This window comes from Lepidochelys olivacea (assembly GCF_965140295.1).
Source record: "Lepidochelys olivacea isolate rLepOli2 genome assembly, chromosome: 10".
NCBI classification, from domain to species: domain Eukaryota; kingdom Metazoa; phylum Chordata; order Testudines; family Cheloniidae; genus Lepidochelys; species Lepidochelys olivacea.
Window position 1 is genome coordinate 47,414,432 of NC_140420.1, and position 23,838 is coordinate 47,438,269.

At 57.0% G+C, this 23,838-nt stretch overlaps 1 protein-coding gene across 1 annotated transcript in view; it reads left to right on the plus strand.

Annotated features, from left to right (window-relative positions):
- CSK (C-terminal Src kinase) overlaps positions 1-18,921 on the plus strand; it is a 68,949-nt gene extending 50,028 nt beyond the window's left edge. The window contains exons 2-13 of the mRNA XM_084641457.1: positions 3,498-3,572; positions 4,268-4,381; positions 6,141-6,253; positions 8,809-9,028; positions 11,567-11,660; positions 11,768-11,833; positions 12,414-12,513; positions 12,808-12,898; positions 13,855-13,928; positions 14,974-15,169; positions 15,872-15,958; positions 17,774-18,921. Coding sequence (XP_084497583.1) covers positions 3,558-3,572; positions 4,268-4,381; positions 6,141-6,253; positions 8,809-9,028; positions 11,567-11,660; positions 11,768-11,833; positions 12,414-12,513; positions 12,808-12,898; positions 13,855-13,928; positions 14,974-15,169; positions 15,872-15,958; positions 17,774-17,956 — 1,353 coding nt within the window. The 5' untranslated portion in view covers positions 3,498-3,557 and the 3' untranslated portion in view covers positions 17,957-18,921. The remainder of the gene's footprint in view (positions 1-3,497; positions 3,573-4,267; positions 4,382-6,140; positions 6,254-8,808; positions 9,029-11,566; positions 11,661-11,767; positions 11,834-12,413; positions 12,514-12,807; positions 12,899-13,854; positions 13,929-14,973; positions 15,170-15,871; positions 15,959-17,773) is intronic.
- Positions 18,922-23,838: the final 4,917 nt, after the last annotated feature.

Here is a 23,838-nt window from a genome sequence, read left to right on the forward strand (position 1 = left end):
CGAGCCAGGAACAGGGAGAAGGGGACACACACAGCCAGCTTTATCCCTCCTCCCTGGGAAGGGAGAGCCAGCCTTTAGCTTCTGAAGGATCCAAGCCCACATGGTGGCTGGTTGTTGCTAATCAGCAGCATCAGTTGTAGCACAGAGGATTGGCTACACTTGGTAATTGTGTGGGGGGGGGGTGTATCCTCTGGGGCAGTGGTTCTCAATCTGTTTACCACTGTGGGCTGCATAACAATGCTACCTGTATGGCCCTGAGGATGTCACGTGGGCCGCAGCTGTGTGCTGATTGGGCCGCAAGCGGGCCACGGGTTGAGAACCACTACTCTGGGGGAATCCAGGGATCCGTTGCTGCCAGGAAGCAGGAGATGGGGCTGTGTGTGCTGTGCTGCACTCAAAACAGGAGAACGAACCGCTATTTACACCCAGCTACCTGCAAAAATAGCTCCCAAGGTGCACCACTGCGGGCAACGTCACTAAAAAGTTCCCCCAGCGTGGTTTTCCCATAGGAGTGACCTTGTTACTTTAAGGGATTGTCTACACTGCATTGTAAACCAAGGCTGAGGGCTTGTCTGCACTTACATTTGTAGCGCTCTAACTTGCTGGCTCAGGGGTGTGATTGCTGGCTCGTGGAGGTGGAGTACCAGGAGCGCTGGGAGAGCTCTCTCCCAGCGCTCGCGGGCGACCACACTCGCACTTCAAAGCGCTGCCGCGGGAGCATTTCCGCAACGGCGCTTTGAAGTTTCCAGCGTGGCCACGCCCCGAGACTCCGGTTTGAGCCCAAACCCCCTTCCCACTGTCCACACACACATCTTTCTGACTCGGGTCTGCAAGCACTCAGCACGTGGGTCCTAGGACCCGCGGGTGGGGGCCAAGCTCAAGTCCTGCCCAAGCCCTGTCATTTTGCCGTGTGGAGGCAGGTCAAGCTGCAGATGCGAGTCAGAAGGTCAGTGTAGTGCAATACGGACGATTTAGCACGGCTGTGAGACCTGGGTCCAGCAACTGTAAATGCAGAGTGGAATGGTCAAGCAGGGGCTTGAGTGCCGTGGGTACAATGCAGGGTGGACATCCCCTCCATGCACAAACTGGGAATGCTGATCCCCGCCATCCATAGAGGGGAGGGCTGTGAATTGGGTTGTTGGCTCCTCCAGAAGTGCTGAAGTTATGGGCTTGGTGCAGAAATTGCTAGGCGAGGTTCTCTGGCCTGTGCCATGCAGAAACGTGAGGATCTCAGTAATCCCTTTAGCCTTCATATCTATGGTTCAGTGACTAGGAACCTGTCAGCTGGAGGTGGCAGTTCATAGACTGTTTGGATGCTTTGGAATTTAATTGATGTATCTGGCTTGGTTAAAAATGTGTTTTGCTACTTTCTGATCTCTTATGAGTGTGTAAGTGGTGTCCCCTTGTGTGTGTGGGGGGGGGGGTCCTTCCCCTTCCTGACCTACCTTAAAGTGTGCTCTGTAGCCCGCTCCTAGTGCGGGAGCTGGGTACACTTGGATCAGTTAGTTTTGCCCAGCTTTGGGGGAGGAATCTCTCTGGGGGGTAGGGGGGGGAAATCTTTCAGCCCTTAGTCCGAGTTCATGGGCTTCCAGTCTAACCAGTGAAGTGGATCCGTAGCCAGCCAAACTCAGATACAATACCTACCCTCAAATTAAACTGTTTTCTCCCATCTCCTTCCTTTACACCCCCCACCCCCATGGAAAGTTGGAGAACACTATCCTGTTTTATAGGTCAGCTCCTGCCATCTTGGGCTCTGCCCTGCCAACATACCTGGCATCCATTGCCACTCTTAACGTGCCCATCATTGCTGTATCGAGGCTCTGGCACAGTGACCTACTGGAGCACTATTGTGGGGAGCAGGTGGAGGCCGTATTCCTTCCTCCCCGCCACTCATTGGCCCAAGAGCTGAATGGGAAGTGGGTTAAGCTGAGTTGAGACCCTCTGCTGCCTATGCTGGTCTTGGCCCCACCCTCCAATGGATAGCCAGGGAGGTCAGGGACTGAAACCACGTCCCTTTTCCCCCAGACCTGCAGCAGCTGAAAGTGGATGAAACCAAAATCCTCACTCAGGTTTGGATCCTCCCCCCACCAGACGGAGTTGCTGCAGCAGAGCTGGGCTGAGACAGGCCATGCCATGCCCCTTCCCAGAGCTCCATCAGGCCAGCAATGGTCTGAAAGGCTGAGCCAGGGGACAGGGGTAATTCCCACAGACACGCGCCCCTACCCTCCCTGGCCTGGCTGAGACCTAGATCCGGGGGAGGGGCAGTGAAACATGCATGATCCCCACCCTGTCTGTCCCCCCGCAGCATCCCAAAAAGTGGGGAGAAACCTCCACCAGGCAGCTTGTGCGCCAAAGAACCCGGTTTGTTTCACAGCGAGCACACAAGGGAGGCTTCTTCCCAGCAGTCGCAGCTTGCTTGGGTGCAGATTGGGCCTCTGCATTTCTGAATGGCGCTCAGCAGCCTCATCCGCCTACCCCAACCGCTTCCTGTTTGTTCTGTCAAATTACACTGGTGCCCTGGGGTACTCACAGCATCGCATCTCCTGCCACCGACAGCACGGAGACTGGGTGAGGGGAGGGCTCGATGCTAGCAGCTGGCTTCCGAGACTTCAGCCACCTGCATGAAGCTACGGCTTCTGCCCTTGCTTCCCCCCCAGTGTCACCGCAGTGGGAGAAGCTGTTTGGGAAATCCGTTCACCTGCTCCCTGGCGGTGAGCAAGGTGCTTTCCTGGCATGTGTGGAAAAGAGGGGGGCAGGGCTAAGCCACCATTCCTAACGAACTTAACCAGCCCTTCTTGATCTTTGCCAGGGTCAGAATCTGTCCTGATGCAGCCCTGCCCTTCCAGCAAGAGGCAGAAGTAATTGACATGCCTGGTCAGTTTCAGGATTGCTGTCCCATCCCTTGGGGAAGCCTGGAAGAATTGTGTCAGTTTCACTCTGGTGCAGCTCCTAGGTGCAGAGACAGGCCCTAGAGCTGTCTCTAGGGGAAGGACTCATGAAACAAGGGCAGAATAGCTATCCCCACAGAGCATGCAGGAGGCAGTGTTAGGGTAGGACAGCAGAAAGCTTCTGTGCATACAGCAGTCAGGGCTGTGGGTGTGAGATGGCTGGGGGAAGGGAGAGAGTACAAGATCCTTCCTTCTAATAACCCAGGAGCCGGAGGGTCAGGCCTTTGAATTCATCAGGCACCCACTAGGCAGAGACTGATCCAAACAAGGAGCTCCCCATGCAGGGAGTGTAGACACCACCTTCCCCACAGCCGGAGGGTGGGGACTGGCCTTCTCCGCCAGGGTGTTGCTCTGCAACCTCCCTGGGGATGCCGCTCCCGCCTTGCCTCAGGGTAGTAGGTGTCTGGCAACATTTTTCAAGCCCTGCTTTGTGTGTTGAAGAATAAGATGGATAATTCTGGGGTGGGCGGAGGCCTCTGGAGCTGCCCATGGGGCTGGGTGCATGACATAGCTCGTTTTCAGCACCTCCTCTCTCATTCACTTCTCTAGATCTCATGCCAAGTGACGTGTCCCTCCTGTGAGATTTGATCCCCAGACCCGCCTGAGACGATGTCAGGAATGCAGGTAACAGCCAGAGCCACCAGTGCTTTGGTGGGGGTTGGGGACAGGGAAAGGCCAGAGTTGCTTGAGGCCTGTGTGGGGTGGGAGGAGAGACAGGCAAAGGCTGGAGCCCTGTTTTGGCTGGCGGGGCCCATGTCTGGGGGTCAGGTGCAGGCCACTCCTTTCTGCAGCGCTCACTGGTTTCTGGAACCCAGTGTAAATCGCTTGGCACCAGTATGCCTGCACACCCCCAAGGGCACTAGCATGGTGTGTTCTGTCCTCCCAGCCTCAGGAGCTGAACGGTTAAATCAGGACTTTTCCCCCTTCCTTTTGTGCCCTCCATGGGGCAGAAGCCCTGAGCTCCACATGAGGCTCTAGAGACCAGAGGTCGCTCAGCCATGGCACCTCCCCTGGCCCTGAAAGGCTTTGCTAATGAAACCTCCTGGCCAGTAGCCGAGGGCCCTTGGGAGTTCTCAAGCCAAACGATGGGGCCAGGGTCAGCCCACAGCTAAGGATGGCTGTATGTATTAACCAGCACGTATACCCAGCCCATAACCCCCATCCCTCCACTAGCATTTTTTGCACACTCACTGGGCACATGGGATCCCACATGTGTGACTTTCCACCCCCGGGGGTGGAATCTGAGGTTTGGCTCCTTCTGGTGGTGGGAGCTGAGTACAGTCAGCATCTGAGGCCCTGTTTTTCTGTCCCTCTTGCAGGCCGTTTGGCCGTCTGGTACGGAATGTATCGCCAAGTATAACTTCCAAGGCACCGCCGAGCAGGACCTTCCGTTCAGTAAAGGGGACGTGCTCACCATCGTCGCCGTCACCAAGGTAACTCGCCACGCCCTTTGCTTCAGGGGTGCTGGCAATTCCCTGCCCCTTCCCTGGGGCAACCCCTAAGGCAGCTGGAGGGATTGCGTCTCTGCATCCCATTTTGGAGTGCCCTCACAGCGCTGGTTCTCGGCTTGCGGTCCAGGAAGGAGGAGTGGAATAGCCACCCCGCCATCAGACACCCAGAGGAGGGGTATGGGCTGCTGGACAGAAAGTTTTGGGAACCCAAATAGTAGGAGGTGGGGGAAGGAGGGTGATTTAATTTGATCAGAAAGTGATCCACAGATTGAAAAACAGGGAGATCCCCTTGCTGGCTTTGGGGTCAGAGGGGGGCCCACTGCAGAGAGATGTGATGCCGCCAGTACCCACTGGGGTACGCTCATTATGCAGGAGCCCTGCCTGGATTCTCTCCCCAGGGGAGCAGAAGAGACAGGAAACCCGGCTGCCTTTTTAATTAATGTGATCATTATTTAAACCTCTCCAAAATGTAAGTTGCTCAGGCGGGTCCCAAGGAGGCAGTCATGTGGTTTTAAAGTGAGACTCTGCCAGGAGTGACTCTGTGTGCACGGACAATGCTGCGACCCATCAGATGCCCAAGAGATGGCCGGGGTGTCTCATTTAGACCTACCATGGGCAGGGTCTGAGCAGTGACACCTGGAGACCAGGGGGTTGGTCTGCAGTTAATGGCAATCAGGTGATAAATCTGATGGGGCCTTTTTCATGAGGGAAGGTGGGGCTGACCAGTGTCTGCTGCCCCCGAGCTGGGCCTCTATAGTCATACGGTGGAGCTATGGCATGGCCAGCATGTCCCTTGCAGGCAGACTATGGTCTATGCTAAAAGGTTAGGTCGACCCAGCGACGTCACTCTGAAAAATCCGTGCCCCAAACGACGTAGTGAAGCCGACCTAACCCCCAGTGCAGACAGTGCTATGTCGAGGGACGAACTCTTCCACTGGCCTAGCTGCTGCCTCTCAGGGAGGTGGCTTACGTGCGTCCCCCTCCCGTTGGTGTAGGCTGTGTGTATGCTGAAGTGCAGCCGTGTTGCCGTCGCGTTTCAAGTGTTCCCAAGCTCAGGCTGGCGGGATGGCAGTCTGTCCATGAGCTAGACCACGTAGTGAGCAGGCAGCGCTGGTTGGTTTGTTGTGTAGGCCCAGGCCTTCTCTGGTCTTGTCTCATCGGCTAAACAGGGTTGGGCTGGGTGAGTGCTTGGGTGGGGGACCTCCAGGAAAACCAGAGGTGCTGCAGGCAGTGACGCAGGCATTCAGTCGGAGTGGAGGCACGTGTCTTCCTGCATCAGTGAGAAGCCAGGGCCTTGGAGTGCAAAGAGGTGCTGGGCTATTAGCAGTGCCTTGCTACAGATGGGGTGAAAAGCTGACGCACGAAACACTGCAGCTCATTTGAGGTGCCAAAGCACCTTTTTTTTCTTTCTGTTTTGCAAAAGGACAGGCTTGTTAACCCTGTTGCCTTGATCGGATTCCGGCCCCGGGGATTACGTTCTGCAAATGTAAATGGACTCTTGTCGTCTTCAGGGCCCAAGCTAAACTGTTGTGTAGTGTTACTGTGAGCTGTTAAACAACTGCCATGTGACACCTCAGAGGTGGCTGCATGCATAATGTCTTTAGGATTCCACAAGATAAAAGGCACTGTGTAGATGTAAGTTTCTCTATGGCAGTACATTGCTCAGTGGGAGAGAAGGGGATAGTATTGTGGTGACATAGACACATGGGGGGCTCTGCTCACTTCTGCTTTCCCTTCCCAGGATCCCAACTGGTACAAAGCCAAAAACAAGGTGGGCCGTGAGGGGATCATCCCTGCCAACTACGTTCAGAAGAGGGAAGGAGTGAAAGCCGGAACCAAACTCAGTCTGATGCCGTGAGTATCCAGAGGAAGGGGCAGAACTAGGAACAAGACCTATCTTACCAATTGCCACCCAGATCCTGTGCTGCGTTTTGGTGGCCATGGGCAGCAGGACAGTGGATCTGGAGCAAGGCTGGACTGATGATTTGAGTGCTGCCTAACACAGGGCTTGAAAAACTTACTGGAGACCTGCAAACCAGAGGGCTAAAGCTGCTGTACCAGAGAGAGAGCCAGCAAAAAGATGCAACAGCATCAGTACCTGGGTTTGTGGCTTTCCCAGCAGCAGAGGGAAATTGACCTGGTTTCTGTCACTTTCAAGGCTAAGGCTCTGAGTAACAGCAGAGAAACTGACCAGAATCTTGTTAACTTTGTTCTGTGGCTGCTTCTGAGAGCTATGAGCATTTACAGAGGCACTGGAGCTCTCTGTCTGCAGACTAAGGAAGACAAATGCAGCATCGGGTCACATTTGGAAGGTTTTTTTGCAGCTATAAAGGCTTCCCACCAGCCAGAAGAGAGAAGGCACATGGGATTTTTGAGCCCTTATCCCCCTAATGTTCCAAGTGTGTGGGGGAAAATGCCCCTGTGATGCTGCCCCTCATGCCTTCTACCTCCCATTTCATGGGTCACCAGTCCAGTGGCCTCATCCTAGGCTTGCTTAACCCATAGCTGCCAAATACAAGTCCACTCTCGTATGGGACTTGCACCTAGCTGTGTTCCTTTGGGTATATGGGGGCAGTGTGCAGGTGGATTATACTCTCATTCACCAGTAGAGGGCGCTCAGGCCAGTTAGCCAGAGCAATTAATGAGGGCTTAAATCCAGAGGAGCTGATGTAGTGGTGATTAGTGTCTGCATCCAGTGGCTGTCGCAGACCAGCTCACGCTGGGCGCAGTGGGCAGTGTGTGGAGCACAGGGCAGAGGAAGTCCTAGGGGGCGAAGTGACGGGCGGTGTCTTGTGTAAGGGGAGGGTCAGTAGTGAAAGCTGAAGCCGGGAGAGCTGCACGTGCTCTGGTGACTCCGTTTCTGCACTTCCTGGTGCTCACACCTGTTGGGGCTGGGTCGGTCCCAGTAGCGTGTGTGTGTGTTCCCTGGGGCTCTGGGCACAAGAATCATAGAATATCAGGGTTGGAAGGGACCCCAGAAGGTCATCTAGTCCAACCCCCTGCTCAAAGCAGGACCAATTCCCAGTTAAATCATCCCAGCCAGGGCTTTGTCAAGCCTGACCTTAAAAACCTCTAAGGAAGGAGATTCTACCACCTCCCTAGGTAACGCATTCCAGTGTTTCACCACCCTCTTAGTGAAAAAGTTTTTCCTAATATCCAATCTAAACCTCCCCCACTGCAACAAGAGTGCTTGTGTGTGGCCTGGCTGATTGTTACAAGAGGCTCTGGTTGTAAGGGCTGCAGGCGCTGGGGGTGGCCGATCGGGAGCACCTCGCGCAGAGGGAAATGGACGTGGGGTTGGGACGTCTGTTCGGGGTGCCTGGGTCTCCTTCTCCCAGTGTCCTGCAGACACATCTCCCAGCCAGGAACGCTGACCTCTCCTCCCATCGGAGCACTGTGAAGTTAGATCCATGTCCCACAGCTGGGGTCACTTTTCAGCAGCTGGTCCCGCCATTCAAGGCAGTTACAAGTCTCTGGAGATGGAGGAAGCACCCACAGGCCTGGGACGTGCGGGGCTTTACACAGCACTAGATGAGTGCGGATCAGCAGCACCCCGAGCCCGTGTGGTTTACAATTCTCTGCTGGTGTTTTTCCCCCTGGATCTGTACTCATCTCATGCAGTCTGGGTGCCAGCAGTCTCTCTGCCTCTGGGTGCTCCTCCACGCTGTGCTAGCATCATAAGGCCTTTGTTGGGCTCCATGCATCTGCTCGTTTCCTTGCCTGGGAGCATGTGCATGCTCTGGCCCCCGGCAATGCCCTGCACCCCGGCAGGAAACTTGCACTGCCGGCTAGCTAGGTCCCTTTCCTACTCTCTCAGAGGATTTCCTGTGTACGCGCCTTTCTTATCTCTTGTCTTGTGCCTGGCTTACACATTCTGCCTACCTCAGCACCTTGCTGTCCTGCAGCCGAGGCTCAGTGTCAGTGGCTGAACTGGTCTGAGTTCACACGGGCAGCACCGAGGGTGGGACATGGCCAAAGCAGATGGGGAAGGGGCCATTTCCCTGCGTGCCCAGGAAGCTGTTTCTGTTCTCAACAGCTGTTCTGTCACCTCCTGCATTTTCCTTACAGACCCTCCCCTTTCAGCCCCAGCTCTTCCCCATGGCTTGAGTGACGCCCACACTGGCAATGTCGGCTGAACAATTCCCCCTTGGACAATGGCTTCTGATTGGGACTGGGACATCAGGGGGGTTGCAGGTTGGGATTGAGGGGCACTGGCAGAGCTGTGGAGGCACCGGGCTGGGATCGCAGAGGGGCTGGCAGAGCTGTGGGGGCGCCAGGCTGGGATAGCATGGGGGCTGCAGGTCTGGATTGATGGGCACTGGCTGTGCGTAAGAACCCTTGTCCTCGCTGTGTCCCTCACACACTGGGGCAGTGAATTTACCCCTTTGCTCTCTCTCCCCCTGCCCCAGCTGGTTCCATGGGAAGATCACGCGGGAGCAGGCAGAGCGGCTGCTGTACCCCCCCGAGACAGGCCTCTTCCTGGTGCGGGAGAGCACCAACTACCCAGGGGACTACACCCTGTGTGTGAGCTGCGAGGGGAAGGTGGAGCATTACCGCATCATCTACTCCTCCAGCAAGCTCAGCATCGACGAGGAGGTCTACTTCGAGAACCTCATGCAGCTGGTGGAGGTGAGCTGTGGAGGAGGGGCTCCTCAAAAGCTCGGCCTGGCCAGGTCTCCCAGCCCTCCATGAAAATGGCCCATGGCCTTGGACTCCCAGCACCCGCTCCGTGCAGTCACCGCCCCAAGCTGCCTGCCTAGCAGCACTGAGTTTGCATAAAGATTTGCTTTCCAAATCCCTTGTTCTCCATGTGTCGCTCTCCAGGCACCCCGCTCTGTCCCCGCAGCACATGGTGATCTCTGTCTCACGCACACCCACCACCCCATGCTGGCAGGACTCTGCAGAGGGGATCACAGAGACTCAACGCCTGTCTTTCAGCCCTAGAGAGGGCATCTGCCACTCAGGGTGGCGGTGTGTCAGGAGGGCAGTGGGTCATGGGAAGGTTCCCGCTGCACCGGCCCTAGAGGCAAATGCAGGCCACCAGTCTCTCCAGCGCTGGGCTAGATACCTCCCATCTGCACTCAAGTAGCTGCGCCCTCCCCTCCCCCTGCTGAGGAGCCCAGCCTCTCTCCTCCCCCCCCCTCCGCCCCCCCAAGCGCTCGGTGCAGGCTGCGGTTAGCCAGGCTCAGCCTGGCTCTGCCCTGATAATGATTCAGACAAACCTGCTGAGCACTTCCTGCCTCTCAGGGGCCTGCCCCGCCCCCAGCCTGGGCAGGAAGAGGCTCCTCGCTGTGTGATGGAATCCGAAAGTCTCGTGCCTCTCCTGGGAGCCGAGTGCGCTGGGGCAGGGGGCTGGCTCCAAGAGGGTGGGGATCCTGCCAGAGGGTGGAGTAGCCCAGGGAGATTTGCACTGGTTTCTCTTGAGATTTGCATTGGTTTCTCACCCTGATCTTTACTCCATGCCCTCCAGGTTAGGGTGGACATGGCAGATCTGAGGTCACCAGGGCACCATTAGGCTCACAAGGGGGTGAAGGGACATGAGCTGGTAGGGTCCCATCCGTCTGTGATCCCCTGTCCAGCTGGTTAGCTCTGGGGTGGGGGTTGGGCTCTGCTGGTGTTGGTTCTGAGTGCCCATTGGAACTTCCTGGGGCAGAGATGGCCCTGGGGGGTGGAGGGGAGAGGATGTGGCCGTCTCCTGGCTGGAGCAGACCCTCCAGATCAGCCTAGCCCAGAATCCTTGCTGTAGCCAACACCTGGTGCTGTAAAGAAAGGCAGGCAGCTCTGGGCTGGGTGCACGTGGGGAGCAGGGGGTCGTCTGCCCAGTGTGTGTGTGTGTTCCCCAGTTCACCCTTGTTTCCGGGGCTCAGACAGGAGCCTGCAGGACAAGCTCCTCTGCAGGCCCTTGCACTAAGGCCAGCTGGTCAGTTCTTGTCCTCGTGCTACCCCCTGGTGGGCAGACTGTGCCACTGCACCGTTTGAGCATACTGGAACCCACATTTTTTCCTCTGGTATCTCTGCCAATTCTTTCCCCGCCCTGGCCACAGAAATTGGCACAGACCGGCAAGGCTCAAAAAGCCAGGGGAAACGCAGGTCCAAAATGAGGAGCCATTAGCACGAATGTTGGGGGAAGTGGTGGAATATCTTTACTGGGGGGTTGCAGGGTGAGACTGGGGGATGTGTGCAGGGGAGGGGCAGCGGATCAGGACGGGAGGGCTTTGGCAGGGCAGGGGAGGGGCAGCGGATCAGGACTAGGGGGCCGTGGGCAGGGGAGGGGCTGCGGATCGGGACGGGCGGGCGTTGGCAGGGCAGGGGAAGGGCTGCGGATCGGGACGGGCAGGGGAGGGGCTGCGGATCGGGACGGGCAGGCGTTGGCAGGGCAGGGGAGGGGCTGCGGATCGGGACGGGCGGGCGTTGGCAGGGCAGGGGAGGGGCTGCGGATCGGGACGGGCGGGCGTTGGCAGGGCAGGGGAGGGGCTGCGGATCGGGACGGGGGGGCGTTGGCAGGGCAGGGGAGGGGCTGCGGATCGGGACGGGGGGGCGTTGGCAGGGCAGGGGGTTGGGACCAGACCCAGGCGGGGGCTGTCAGTCTGGATTTTAGAGCTAGGAGACGGATCAGGCATTTGCCCCATGGTGCTCTCTGCCAGACCCCCCACTATCACTCCTTTGCCTTTGTGAGCACTAAAAATCACTGGGGAGGAACATCAGACAAACCCTGTGGTGGCAGAGCTGGGTTAAATGAGGGGCCTCCCTCAGTGAGCCCCTGCAGCCCAGTGCTGCTGCACTGGCTGGGTGGGGAAGGAACCCAGGTTGTTTCCCTTGGAGAATCAGTCTGCCTGGCCCATCCCATCCCTTACATAGGAAGGGGAATTGGAGATCTCTCTGGTTCATTTGGCCTCCCCCCACCTTCCCCATTTTGGACTCTCCCCTGGAGCCACAGAAGTGCCCTGGGGTATCCTCTCCCCTCAGCCCTGCGTTGGGATGGCAGGAGCTGGGCCTTACATCAGGCCTCAAACCGTGCATCAGGTGGAGCAAAGATGTCTGGGATCACACAGCCAGTCAGTGGCAGAGCCGGAATCAGACCCCGGGTCTCCTAAGTCAGGGCCCCGCCTGCCCCCGCAGAGGTCTGGCTGGGTGGGGGTCTCACCTCCTGCCTTCTCCTCCCGCCAGCATTACACCACAGATGCCGACGGGCTCTGCACACGCCTCATCAAACCCAAACTCATGGAGGGGACAATTGCGGCTCAGGACGAGTTCTCCAGAAGTGAGTGCATCCCCGAGCGGGGCGCGGCACGGTCAGCAACTCGCCTCCCCAACCCCATCCATCCCAGCTGGTCTGTTTGCCTGCTCACCTCTCCCTTCCCCTTCCAGGTGGCTGGGCCCTCAACATGAAGGACCTGAAGCTTCTGCAGACCATCGGCAAAGGGGAGTTCGGAGGTCAGTTGGGCTCGGCTCTTGTGCTCTGCCGTTGGGGGTAGGGAGGGGAATTGGGGGCTGAGCCCCTCCCCTAGAGGAGGGATCCAGTCTCAAGCCATTCTAGCTCTGGGCTCCCTCTGGCTCCTTCCCCACTGGCTTCCCCACCCTGAGGGGGTGATGCTCTTGGGGGGCAGCAGGAATCCAGTGGGTGTCCGGCTGCTCCCTAGCTCTGGCTGTAGTGACCCTTTGCCCATGCCCGGCACCTCCAGCTGAGGCTCCCGAAGCTCTTCGGGGCCGTGAGAGCCCAGTGTCTTGACCCACCGGTGCAGCAGGCTGGCTTAGCTTTTGGACCCGCACCGCCCCAAGATCGTAGGTTGGTCTTGTCCCCACGTTACGGGGTGGGGGAGACTGAGGTGCAGAGAGGGGATGTGGCTGAGGTCACGTAGTTGGGATTAGAACTCAGGACTCCTCAATCTGCGCCGGAATCCCAAACTGATTCCCCGCCCCCGCGAGTAAACCCGCAGGGGCCCGGGGGGCGGGTCTCCCTGGGCAGGGGTGGCGGCATTGTGAGGCGCCCTCTGCCCGTGTCTCCTCCTTTCAGACGTGATGCTGGGCGGTTACCGCGGCAACAAGGTCGCCGTGAAGTGCATCAAACACGACGCCACGGCGCAGGCCTTTCTGGCGGAGGCCTCGGTGATGACGTGAGTGTCGGGGCGGGGGGGCAGGGGACACGGAGACGCAAGGGGAGGCTGGGAGCTCCGCGCACTGCCGGGGTGGGGAGGGGCGTGAGGAGAGCAGGCCTAGGGCAGTGGGGTGGGGTGGATCTGGGGGAAGGAGCACCCACTGGTGTGACTGGGCTTGGGGTGGATGGTGCGTGGGAACGGCGAGCCGCTCGGCACCAGCTCTGTGTCTGCAGCCATGTCCCTGTTCCCTGGGGCCAGCGCAGATCTGCCGGCTGCTGCCTGGCTCTGAGCTAGTGCCCCGTGGCTTTGCAGGCAGCTCCGACACAGCAACCTGGTGCAGCTGCTGGGGGTGATCGTGGAGGAGAAGAGCGGCCTCTACATCGTCACCGAATACATGGCAAAGGTGAGGCTCTGCGGCCGGGGGGGAGCCAGCCGGTCCCTGGGGGCCCTGTGTGAGGCCTGGCAGCAGGGATCAAACAGGCTCCATGCTAAATCCAACAGCCCCCTTCCCTGGCATCGAGAGTAGAACTGGCCCATTGAGCGCCGGCTGCCCCGGCTCCTGCCCCCAGAAGTTTGCCAGTGCATGCAGGAAGCAGTGCAGCCAATAGAAAACTGCTCAGGCTTGGAATCCCCCTTCTCTTTAGCTGCCCCTTCCCCAGGTCTGTGTCACTCGATCCTGGCCCATGCCTGCGTCTACAGCACCCCACCAAGCCGCTTCCCATACGTCCTACGCCGAGCGCGTCCGTGAGTCGCTGGACACCCCAGGGGGCACTGGACACCCCTGCCCGGCACTGGGAAAGATGCTTCGGGGAATCCTGGCAGATCGCGGGCACCTCCTGGTGCATTATGGGTCCTGTGAACGGAGCCGGCAGCCTCCCTGCAGTGGGAGGGTGGGACCCCCTGGAGCGCTGGCTGCAATTGTCTCTCCACAGGTGCTTGAGAGGTGGGGCCTGGTGTTTCCAGTGCTTGGGCACAAACAGGAGGCCCCAGCACGGGCACCCACTGGGGGCAGGTTCGGGGTTGGTCCCCACAGCTGCTTAGACCAGGTGCGATACAGGATGCCTTCATCCCAGGGGGAGCTCAGCTGGGAGGCCCCGGCTTGTGACAGGCACCGTGGGCAATTGCCCGTTTGACACAGCCCCTGCAGTAACTCAGCACCCCCGGTGCCTTGTGTGGGTGGGTCCATTACTGACCTGGAGAAGAGAGCCATCTGCTCCCCCCAGCACCACCGAGGAGTCTCCCATCCTCCTCCGGATCCAACCAGGCTCTGCTTTGCTTAGCAGGGTGGCTGGGGGCTGTCGAGGCAGCGTCGGGGGTTAGCAGGTGGGCTCTGATGGTCCTGTCTCGCTCTCTCGCCAGGGAAGCCTAGTCGATTACCTGCGATCCCGAGGGAGGTCTGTGTTGGGGGGCGACTGCCTGCTGAAGTTCTGCTTGTAAGTACGCAGCTGGGCCCAGGTCCCAGAGCGCATGGTGGGGTAGCCAGGGGTTCTTACCAACGATCCGCTCACCACATGCCTCTGAGCCTCTCGGCATCAGACCCTCTGGTGATGGTAAAACTGTGCTTCTCCTCACACCTCCCGTGCGAGGATCTCAAAGCGCTCTACAGGTGTTATGAGCTTAGCCTCCCAGCCCGCCTCCTGTGGGGGGTGATGGGGCAGCTCAGGCAAACAGGAATTAGGTGACCCACAGCCACGTGAAGAATCCAGTAGCAGCACTGGGAATCCCAACCAGCCCTCCTGATTCTGCCCTGTGAGGATCTCGCTCTCGTGCGTGAATGGCTCTTTCTTGCACAGCAGATCTGCCCCCTGGGCATGGCTGGAGTCTGATCTCTGTCCTGCAGTATCCTCCTCCTGGCCCCGCAGAGTCAGTACAGCCCCATTCTGTCCCATCTCCTCCATCAGCAGGATAGCTCGTGACGTTGCAGTCACGTTCCAGGTCTGCCTTTCCACCGCTAGCCCAGTCCTGCCCAGGGCTTGCTGCTCCTTGGTAGCTTCTCCCCGTCACACCCGCCGGCTGGGTATTTCACAAGCAGCCTGGTGGGTTTCCGGTGACGTAGAGTGACTCGGACCCAGGGATGGGGGAGGGCTAACAGCGAACAGGGGGCCCGTACCACCTGGGGACCATTGATGGGATTCTGGTGTACATTCTCCCTTAGGTCACAGGTTCAAATCCAGCCAGTGACTTAGTTGTTATGACTGGATGTCTGGTCAGTGACTTCTGTGAAATGAGTGAGGTGGGTCTCAGGCCAGTTCCTAGAAGGCACCAAACCGCCACGGTCATTGGCATGAACTTGTTTCCTTGGGGGCTGTGGATTGAATGATCACTAGGGACAAACCTCCTCAAAAGGGGTCCCTCCAGCCTCACCAGCAGGGGTGGGACACCCTCACTCTGTAACTGCTGTGGATAAACAGCCAGCCAGCAATCAGCCCCGAACCCCGCTGGGTTCCTAAGCCTGCCGCGCTCTCCCCCACCCACCAGAGATGTCTGTGAAGCCATGGAGTACCTGGAAGCCAACAACTTCGTCCACCGGGACCTGGCGGCGAGGAACGTGCTGGTCTCAGAGGACAACATCGCCAAGGTCAGCGACTTTGGGCTGACGAAGGAGGCGTCGTCCACTCAGGACACAGGGAAGCTGCCGGTGAAATGGACGGCTCCGGAAGCACTTAGAGAAAAGGTGAGCGGAGGGCAGGGCAGGGCAGGCTCCCCAACGCCCCCCATTACCTCACCCAAGCACTGCCCCAGTGATCAAGTGCCCACAGTCCTGTGCTCTGTATATAAGTGGCTAGATTCTGCCTTCCATAGTGACTAGGAGAGCTGGTCACCTGCCTTGCCCATGGGCTTACTCCTTCTTGGGTGTGCCTGCCTGGGGAGATGTGTCCTCCCCTTGCAGGGCCAGACAGGCTTGTGCAAAGCAGAACAGTCCTGCCCCTATGCAGCTCAGAGGACATGGGGGCAGGGGTCCATGGAAGAGCTGCCCCCAGGGCTATGGGAGAAAATATTCCTCCCTTGTTATGGACGCTGCTGCCCAGGGAGGGAGATGGGGGTTCAGTCTCTTAATTCCCCTCCTCTGTGGATTTTGGGGAAGCAGCTCGAGCGTTTGCAGGAGGCCACAGGCTGCTTGGAGAGCTACAATGGTGAGATAAAAGCACCGCTGCTGGCTGCAATTAAGGCGGTTAGCTGAAAGCCAGGGTGGAGCCTGGATTCTCCTCTCCTCCCAGCACAGGGCACTCTTGCCAGCGTGTGCGGGCAGGCAACGCAGCGCTGAATTAAACGGGAGGGTTTGACGTTTTGGTTGTGGGTCCTCCCCTGCTGGCTAGCTGCTCCACCCCCTGTGCCATTCCCCTGACCCCTTTGCTGCCGGCTCTCTCCCCTGCAGAAATTCTCCACCAAGTCGGACGTGTGGAGCTTCGGGATCCTTCTCTGGGAAATCTACTCCTTCGGGCGAGTGCCTTATCCAAGAATCGTAAGTGAGGGCAAAGCTCCAGGGGGCAGCTTCCTGCTCCCTCCCTCCCTCCTTCCCCCGGCCCCTCTGCTTGAGCCACCTTGGGCCTGATCTTGGGGGGGGCGGGCGGAGGGGAGGCTCTGGGGTTTTCACAATCTGCCTAGCGTCTGTCCCTCTGGAAGTGCAGGTGTCAGCCGCTGGACACGCTGCGCAGAAAGCAGCCAGGCACAGGGTCTGAAGGGGGGTGAGCCCTCAGCCCCCCACTGTCCGGGGGCTGTGCAGCGTTTGCGGGGGTGGAGACAGCCCCCCACACAGAGGGGGCTAACGGGAGCCCTGGCAAGTGGAGAAAGCCACTTCTTGGGGTGGGAGTGGAGACCTGCTTGAGTGGGCTAGGTACCTGTCACTCAGGTCTCTGGCTCCTCCCTTTTTCTTGCCCCACCCATCCAGGCAGCCCCAGGTCCTGCCCATTGTTTCATCTTCGTTCTCCCTGTTGGAACCCCTCCTCAGTGACTGCGATTCCTCCCCCCGCCCCCAACTGTGCTGCTGAGATCGCCCTCCTGGCCCAGCGCCCCCTCCAGATCCAGGCTGCCCCTCCCTGCTGCTTTGCTCTTGTCCCTGACTGCCACCAGCAGCACCAGCTGCCTCCACTCACTGGGCCGCTGCTGCCCCAGCCCATCCACCCTCCTCCTGCTCTGCCTCGTACCCGTGGAGTGGAGCGCCATCCACAGAACCACTTCTTCAGATCCCTCCCCTCAGGCGCCGACAAGACGTCGGCCAAGTAGCGGTGTGGAGACCAAGGGTTCGGTGCTCCCAGCTTTCCTGGGGGGCGGTCGTCTGGGGAGACACGCAGCCTTCTCCCAGCTACCTGCTCTCCTTTTGGTTGGTACAGCGGCTGGCCATGTCTTGCTTGAAATGAGATTGTGGTAGGCGCTCCTAGAGGCCCTGATCAGAGTCCCGTTATGCTAGGTGCCGTGCAAGCGTAGAGTGAGGAGACTAGCCCTGTTTCTCCTGCCCCTTTTCAGCCTTATCTGTTGCTTGCAAGTTCTTCGCTCTCCCTGGGTGTCCGCACAGCACCCAGCACAGTGAGACCCCGATCTCTGCCTGGGGATCTCTGGGTGCTACTAGAATGCAAATATTAGGGGCTGGGGAGAGAGAGAGAGAGAGAGGCCAAGGTATCTATCCCACAAGCATGTTTTCCTATAGACTAGCTTGACTAGGTGTAGTTCCCCAGCCCCCGGGCTGTTACTGGATGGCCGTGGTGCCTCTGAAAGAGGAGAAAGGGGTTGGCTTGACACGTAGCTTCAGGGAGTTGATTTCCTAGGCGAGGCCAGCTGGGCTCGGCTCTGAGGTCCATGTAGCGCGCGTCCCATCTCTGCCACTGCTGCAGAGGAAGGCCTCAGACCCCCCAGGAGGAGATGGGCCAGAACCGGCCCCCCACAGAGATCCATCCGGAGCTCTAGTTGAGATTGCCCTTAGGGCTGAAGCAGGGAGGGTTAAGCTCCCTAGGAGCCGAGGGAGAAGCAGACTGATGGGGTGGAAGTGTTAGCCGGGCAAAGGCAGAGGAGGACGACTGGCTAAGAGAGTAGATCTGGGGGCTAAGCCAGGAGGGGCCTCAGCCCTCTGTCTGTGCTGGTGAGAGGGGAGCCAGTGGAGAGACTCAAAGGGGGGAGGGGGTGAAAGCGTGTGAGCTCCCAGGGCAGGGAACGTGGGCTGTGTTCAGCGGTAGCGCTCGGGGGGCCTGATCCTGGTAGGTGGGGGCCCCTGGGGACTACTGCAGTATGACTGAGGGACCAGGGGCTTAAGGAGCCGTCTTCCCAGCCTCCCTCTCCCTCGCAGCCTCTGAAGGACGTCGTTCCCCGTGTGGAGAAGGGGTACAAGATGGACGCCCCTGACGGCTGCCCCCAGGTCGTCTACGAGGTGATGAAAAACTGCTGGACCCTGGACCCCGTTATCCGGCCATCCTTCCACCAACTACGGGAACAGCTAGAGCATATCAAAGGCAACGAGCTCTACCTGTGAGACGGGGGGGCGGGGCTTCCTGAAGACACCCCCCTTCTCCCTTCGGTCCCGCCCCACCCCCCTGCGCAGGTAGCGGGGTGGGGGAGGGGCCAGATGGGGGAGGGGAGAAGGACTGAGCGAGCTGCTGGACCTGCTCCACTCATGGAACTATCCTAGAGAGACATATTGGACTTGTGCATATCCCCGCCCTGGGTCTGCCTCCCCCTCCCCGGGTCCCTTAGGCTGGGCCGGCTGGAGATGCGGGAATGCGATGGATTGATCGAGGCTGCCCCCACCACCTGGTCCCTGTAGAAATCAAACTGGGAAATTTTAGCGGCATGTTGTTACCCCCACACTCCCTCCCTGTTCCCCACCACTGATCCTTCCCCACAGAGTTTCTCCTCCTTGATTTCTCCCTGCGATCACATCTCCATTTCTCCAGCTCACAGGATCGCAACAGCAGGGCACAGGGCGGGGACAACTGATGCAGCACGAGGAGGGAAGCCGGGGTGAGGGAGGGGAGAGAGGATAAATGGGGGGTGTCCTATTGCTGGGGGTATTTCCCGCTCCTCACACGATTCCTGCAATTGCTTAAAAACTTCCGATTCAGTTGTTTTCTCTGGGTTTTGTTGGGTTATTTTTTATTATTTCAAATGGAAACGGGCCAGCCGAGCGCTGGGGTTTTACTAAAGTACGAATCTCTTATTTTTTAATGTAATTGAAAAAAAAATTTAAAAAAAGGTTTAAAAAAGAAAGAAACAAATCGACCCACCTGAAAGGAAGGAAAATCCCAAGTCTGCTAACTGACCGGGTGAAATAACTGAGAAACCAAGGGCGATTGTTGAATTGTTTCGCTTTAACTTGTTGCAGTGTTTTGCATGCCGTCTCCAGAGGCCTTTTCCAGTCCTGTCCAGTGCTTTATTCTCATGTAATGCTGCCAACTGTGAGATTAAACTGTAATAAAACCATTCCATAAGGACACACAACTCCAGGCGTGTCTTTCTCTGCCTCCCCACTATGGGGCGCAGCTCAGCCAGAGGCCAGCCTGAGGGAGAAGGGCTCTGCACTGCCAGACGTTGACGGTGAGTCATGATGGGGATGTGTCCCACATCTGGTATTTTGCCACCCTAGGGACCCAACCGCCATCTGCATGGCTTGCCGAATCTTTCCCTGTAACGAACCTCCAGGCATATAAAAACCTACCTCTTATATAGCCCCTTTCAGCGGCAAAACTCTGTGCTTTGCAAGTGTGTGGGGGGGTGTTACAGATGGGGAATGGAGACACAGCAAGATTGACTTGCCCTGGTTGCTCAGGGAGTCTGAGACAGATCTGGCCCTTGAACTCAGTGCTCTAGAGTGCCGATCCGGTACTTTGACCACAAGGCCATTCCTTTGTGAAGCAAAATCCTGCGTGAACAGCTGGGTGTTGCACTGTCCCTGGGAGGTCATCAGACTCCGGTCCGAACGATCCTGCAAGGGGAAGCAAAATGGCTCCTGAAAGGTCAGACCTGATGACTTGTAATGTAATCTCCAGTGGAGTCCGGTGGGTGTCTGGGAGGGGGGAGATGACATCGTAGGTGGGGGGGCCAGGCTGCTTGGGGTGGGTTAGCTCTTCAGCAGTGCCGTGGATTGCAGAGAGTGCACGGCAATGTAACATACTCCACACGTTAAGAGGAGGAAGCGGGCAGGGTATACAGAACCGGCATCTTGCTGCAGCCCTGAAGCTAACCCCAGTGAATGAGCATTGAAGGAATCTGCCGCAGAGGTGGCAAAGGACTCCATTTGGACCGGGAAATGATCAAGCTGGCTAGTCAAGATGATAACTGACTGCAATGGGTGGATCAGGCCATTACTTGCGCCATCTAGGAGCAGAGTGGGCAAGCTGTAGGGGTTTGTGTTAGGAGCAGGTCCACCTGTTTGGGCTCTAGCTCTCAAGAAAACTATACATCGCAGAAGTATTGGCCGTCTGGACGGTGTTTCTCTCCCTGTCTCCCAGGTAGGTAACACTGACACCTCAACTACAGTCAGATAAAAGGCTGTGTCTTGAGCTCTGGTGACAAGGCCAGACCAGTTTCCCTTCTGAGTTATATATGGTTAGAAGTTTGTGCAAATCTACCCTTGTCTGGCACATCTGGTGATGGTGATTGTCCATGGAATAGCCATATTGCAGGTATATTGAGGGTAGGATTAAGAAGGGGTGGGGAAGTGTTGCTTGCTTTTATTTTTACCCCTGGTTAGTTGCTTTTCTGCTACACTCACTCCTTTCTGTGACCCTGGGGCCTGATTCTCGTCTCTCTCCCGCCAGGATAAGTGCTGACTTCATTGGCGTTAATCCTGGCATAGGCCAGTGCAAGTGTGACGGGAATGAATATTAATACTTTGCTCTCTTCAGCCCTAGATCTGAAAGTATTTTCCCAAGGAGTTGTCATTAATCCTATTTCACAGCTGAACAAAGTGAGCCAGAGACGCGCCTGTGTTCTTTGCATTAAAAGTGGGGTTTTCACAAGGGATAACAACTCCATATCCTTGCACAAGGACCACAGCTGTTCCACGGGGTGCCCAAGGTCCTAGGCAGAGTTGGGACTAGAACTCTTGTGTCTTTGAGGCAGTAGTCCAGTGCACTAGCCACTGAGCCACGCTTGTTCTTAGTTAAACCTTCAAGCCTTGTCTGTGGTATAAAGTTACCTGTCGTTTACAATACATGAACAATAGGTGCAATTGCATCAAGGCTGAACGTGGTTTAGCTGCATGTGTGGGCAATGGGATAGCTGCGGGGAGCAGCGAAAATGTGTCCGTCCCCAGCTCAGCTGCACCCGTTGCTCACACCAGGTAAATGGACCGACCAAAACAGCTTTGCCATTTTATAACCAGCTTGTTCCACCACCTGTCCATGGCTGCAGTGAGATTGAGCCAGATTCTTGTGGGAGTTTGAACCCCCCTATTTCTGGTCTGGCTTTGTACCCATAGTCCCATGTGCAAGACAGGGTGGCTGTTTAAAGACCGGTTAAGCTCTCCAGTTTTGCTCATTCCTGTCTGCAGGAATTACCCATGTACATCTCCCCGGCCACGTCTCAGCTTGTGGTTTCCCTGCTTCCTTGTGGCAGTGGTACAGTGACTTACAGCAGGGTGCGGAAAGCTTTTCTCGTCCCACCAGTTTTCAAGATTCTGAAATTTGTTCCCATTCTGACTCGGGTGGCGTGGGGATGGGGGGAAATCCAGCACAAAAAGTGTTGTAAATTGATAAACCGGGGGGAGGGAATTCAGATCAGATCAACCAAAATGTTTCCTTTCAGTTTTCACCTTTTAACACTTTTTTAACCTTTTTAGTATAAATGGTGAACGAAAGTTTTGAAACCAAAAAAACCCCAAACGTAGCAGTTTGAAGATGTCAAAATGGGGCAGCCAATTTTGAAACCAGTTTTTTTTCCTCCAAAAAGTGTTTGAACGGGGAGATTTGGCACCATCACGCCTTTCTCCCGAGCGGGTTCTGTTTTGTATAAATTGGCATTTTCTGCTGAAAATTGTTTAGCTGGGAAATTCCTGACCTGATGCCTCTGCAGCTTTCTGGCTGCTGGCAGCTTGAGGCAGTGGACTGCTAGCTCGAGGGGTTGGAGAAAGCTAACCATCTAGCCTGTATTTTTGCAGCTGCCTTACGTTAGGCTCTCCTGCATCTGGGTCGTGTTTTAGCTTGTCTCCTTGCAGCTTTTCACTTGAATGATGTTTTAAATACAAAGTACATTAGGGATCGTAAAAGGGACACAGCTAACCCGCCTGGAAACTGGCATCCTTTGTACATAAGGCAAACGCTGCCCAGGCAGGGATAACATAACAAACTAAGACATAGGTGAGAGGTTTTTCCCAGGAGTGGGTGGGTGAGATTCTGTGGCCTGCGTTGTGCAGGAGGTCGGACTAGATGATCATAATGGTCCCTTCTGACCTTAGTATCTATGAATCGATAAACACCTTCCCAGTGTTTCCTCAGCTATGTTGCAAACTCAGCCTGGAGGAACCCAGTGTGATACTCTGGTTTGTGATGTCATGGTGCCCTCTAGTGGCTGATCAACAAAGAAGCTACTAGTGCTAGCTAGGGAAGGTCTTTAGCTCAAGAGGGAGAGGCCTGATCCAAGCAGGTGAATAGCACCATATCCCCTTGCTGAAACCCTGAGCCAATCCCATCCCTCCCTCCTATGCACTCTCCCAGTAGCCTCTACTCTATGATCTTCCCCCTCCCCTCTCATTTTCCTGATGCTTCAGGCTGAACTTATAAGCAGGGGAAATGCAAAGCTAGGCCAAGCCAGATCTCTACCTGCAGCTGGGTTCTGAGAGAACACTGCAAGGTCAGGGGATCGTCCCGTGTAGATGCACTGACGGGCTGGGAAATCTGGGCTAAGGCACTTGTTTTTTGCGGCCGTGTTGGCTTCAGTTAGAAGCTGCAGGAGAGATGGAGGGGAGCGTCGGGAGCTGCTGGAGTCCGGGGCTCGTGAAAAGATGTGGGTCAGCTGTGCTGCTGGGAGGCTCTCTGGGCTGAGAGGAAGCAGCGCTGGTGTGGAGGCAGGATTGAGGGCTCAGGGCTGCAGAATCCATGCGCCTTATGGACTGGCACAGACGCCCCTGGGGCCCATGTTGGTGAGGGATGGTGGGAGACACTACCAGGTTTCTAAGGGCATGAGGCTTTGTGGGTGCCTGGAATCAGCTCAGTCCCCTGGTTGAGCAGACATACGCTGCTAGCCCAGTGGTAACACCTGGCACTGTACCGTGGGGCCTCCAGCAGCCGCTTGCTTATGGGTATTAGCTTGGAGTTCAAGCAGGGAACCCTGTTCCCCTCCTGGACCCATGGGGCGGGTCCTCTCCGAGCTGAGGTGGATCCCTCCTTGGGTGGGATAATAGCAGGGTAATGGTACAGATCTGTTTGGGCCAGAGGAATACAGGGCAGGAACAGTTCTCGCCTGAGTGTTCTCAGGATGCTGGGTCACAGCTTTGCCTGCTGTGACAAAATTTTTTTTTTTAGACATTTTCTGCCTTAAAAAGCCACAGTCTGGGTCACCCCGTCCGCCCTGCAGCAGCTCCCACGCTCGGTGAATTTCTGTTTTTGAATGTGCTGGTATCTTGCTTTATTTGTATTGTGGGAGCACCTCCGCATCCCCCTCACGACAGAACAAACACAGAACAGGTCCCTGCCCCAAAGAGCGACCGCTCCAGTAGGAGACAAGGCAGCAGGTGGAGACCGAAGATGGCAGATCCCCATGAGACACTGTTGGTCAGCATGAGCAGTCATATGGTCTCAGCATGCCAGCAGCTGTCGCGTTTTAGGGTCGGTGGGTGCTGAGCTGACACAGGCATCTTCATCTGGTTACAACAGGGGGTTCAGAAGCCCTGGGGCTCTCCTCACAGCTCATGCTTCAGGGCATTAGGGGCTGCTGGAGAAGGCCAGCCTGGTTGCTCCGGTGTTGGCCGAGTTGCCAGCAAGCGTGTTCCTACCACAGTCAACACTGCTGCTTCCTCCTGAGGTCTGTCCCTCGTGAATGTAACCAAACCCAGCCATTCCCCTGCACCGCCTTGGGGAAGCTGGAACCTCCTGCAGTCGTTTCAAAATCCAGCCCTCCGCTTGAGAGAGGGGCAAGGTTCTAGCAGGGGGGCCAGAACAGAAGATACATCCCTGTAGAAAGGGCTGGGCTGAGAGAATGGAGGAGGAACCTCCAAGGGATGCTGTGCCGGGAGCTGGGCCTCTTCACTTTTGGAAGGACATGCAGGGCAGCGAGGAGTAAGGGAGGAATACGAGTGTGACCACTGGGTGTCTCTGTGGCTGCATGCTGGGGAAAGGGCCGCCTTCTGCTGCTTATGAGACCAAAGTAATCCCCTTTCGCTTAGGCGTCCGTAGGATCCTTGCAGCAAGTGAGCCATGC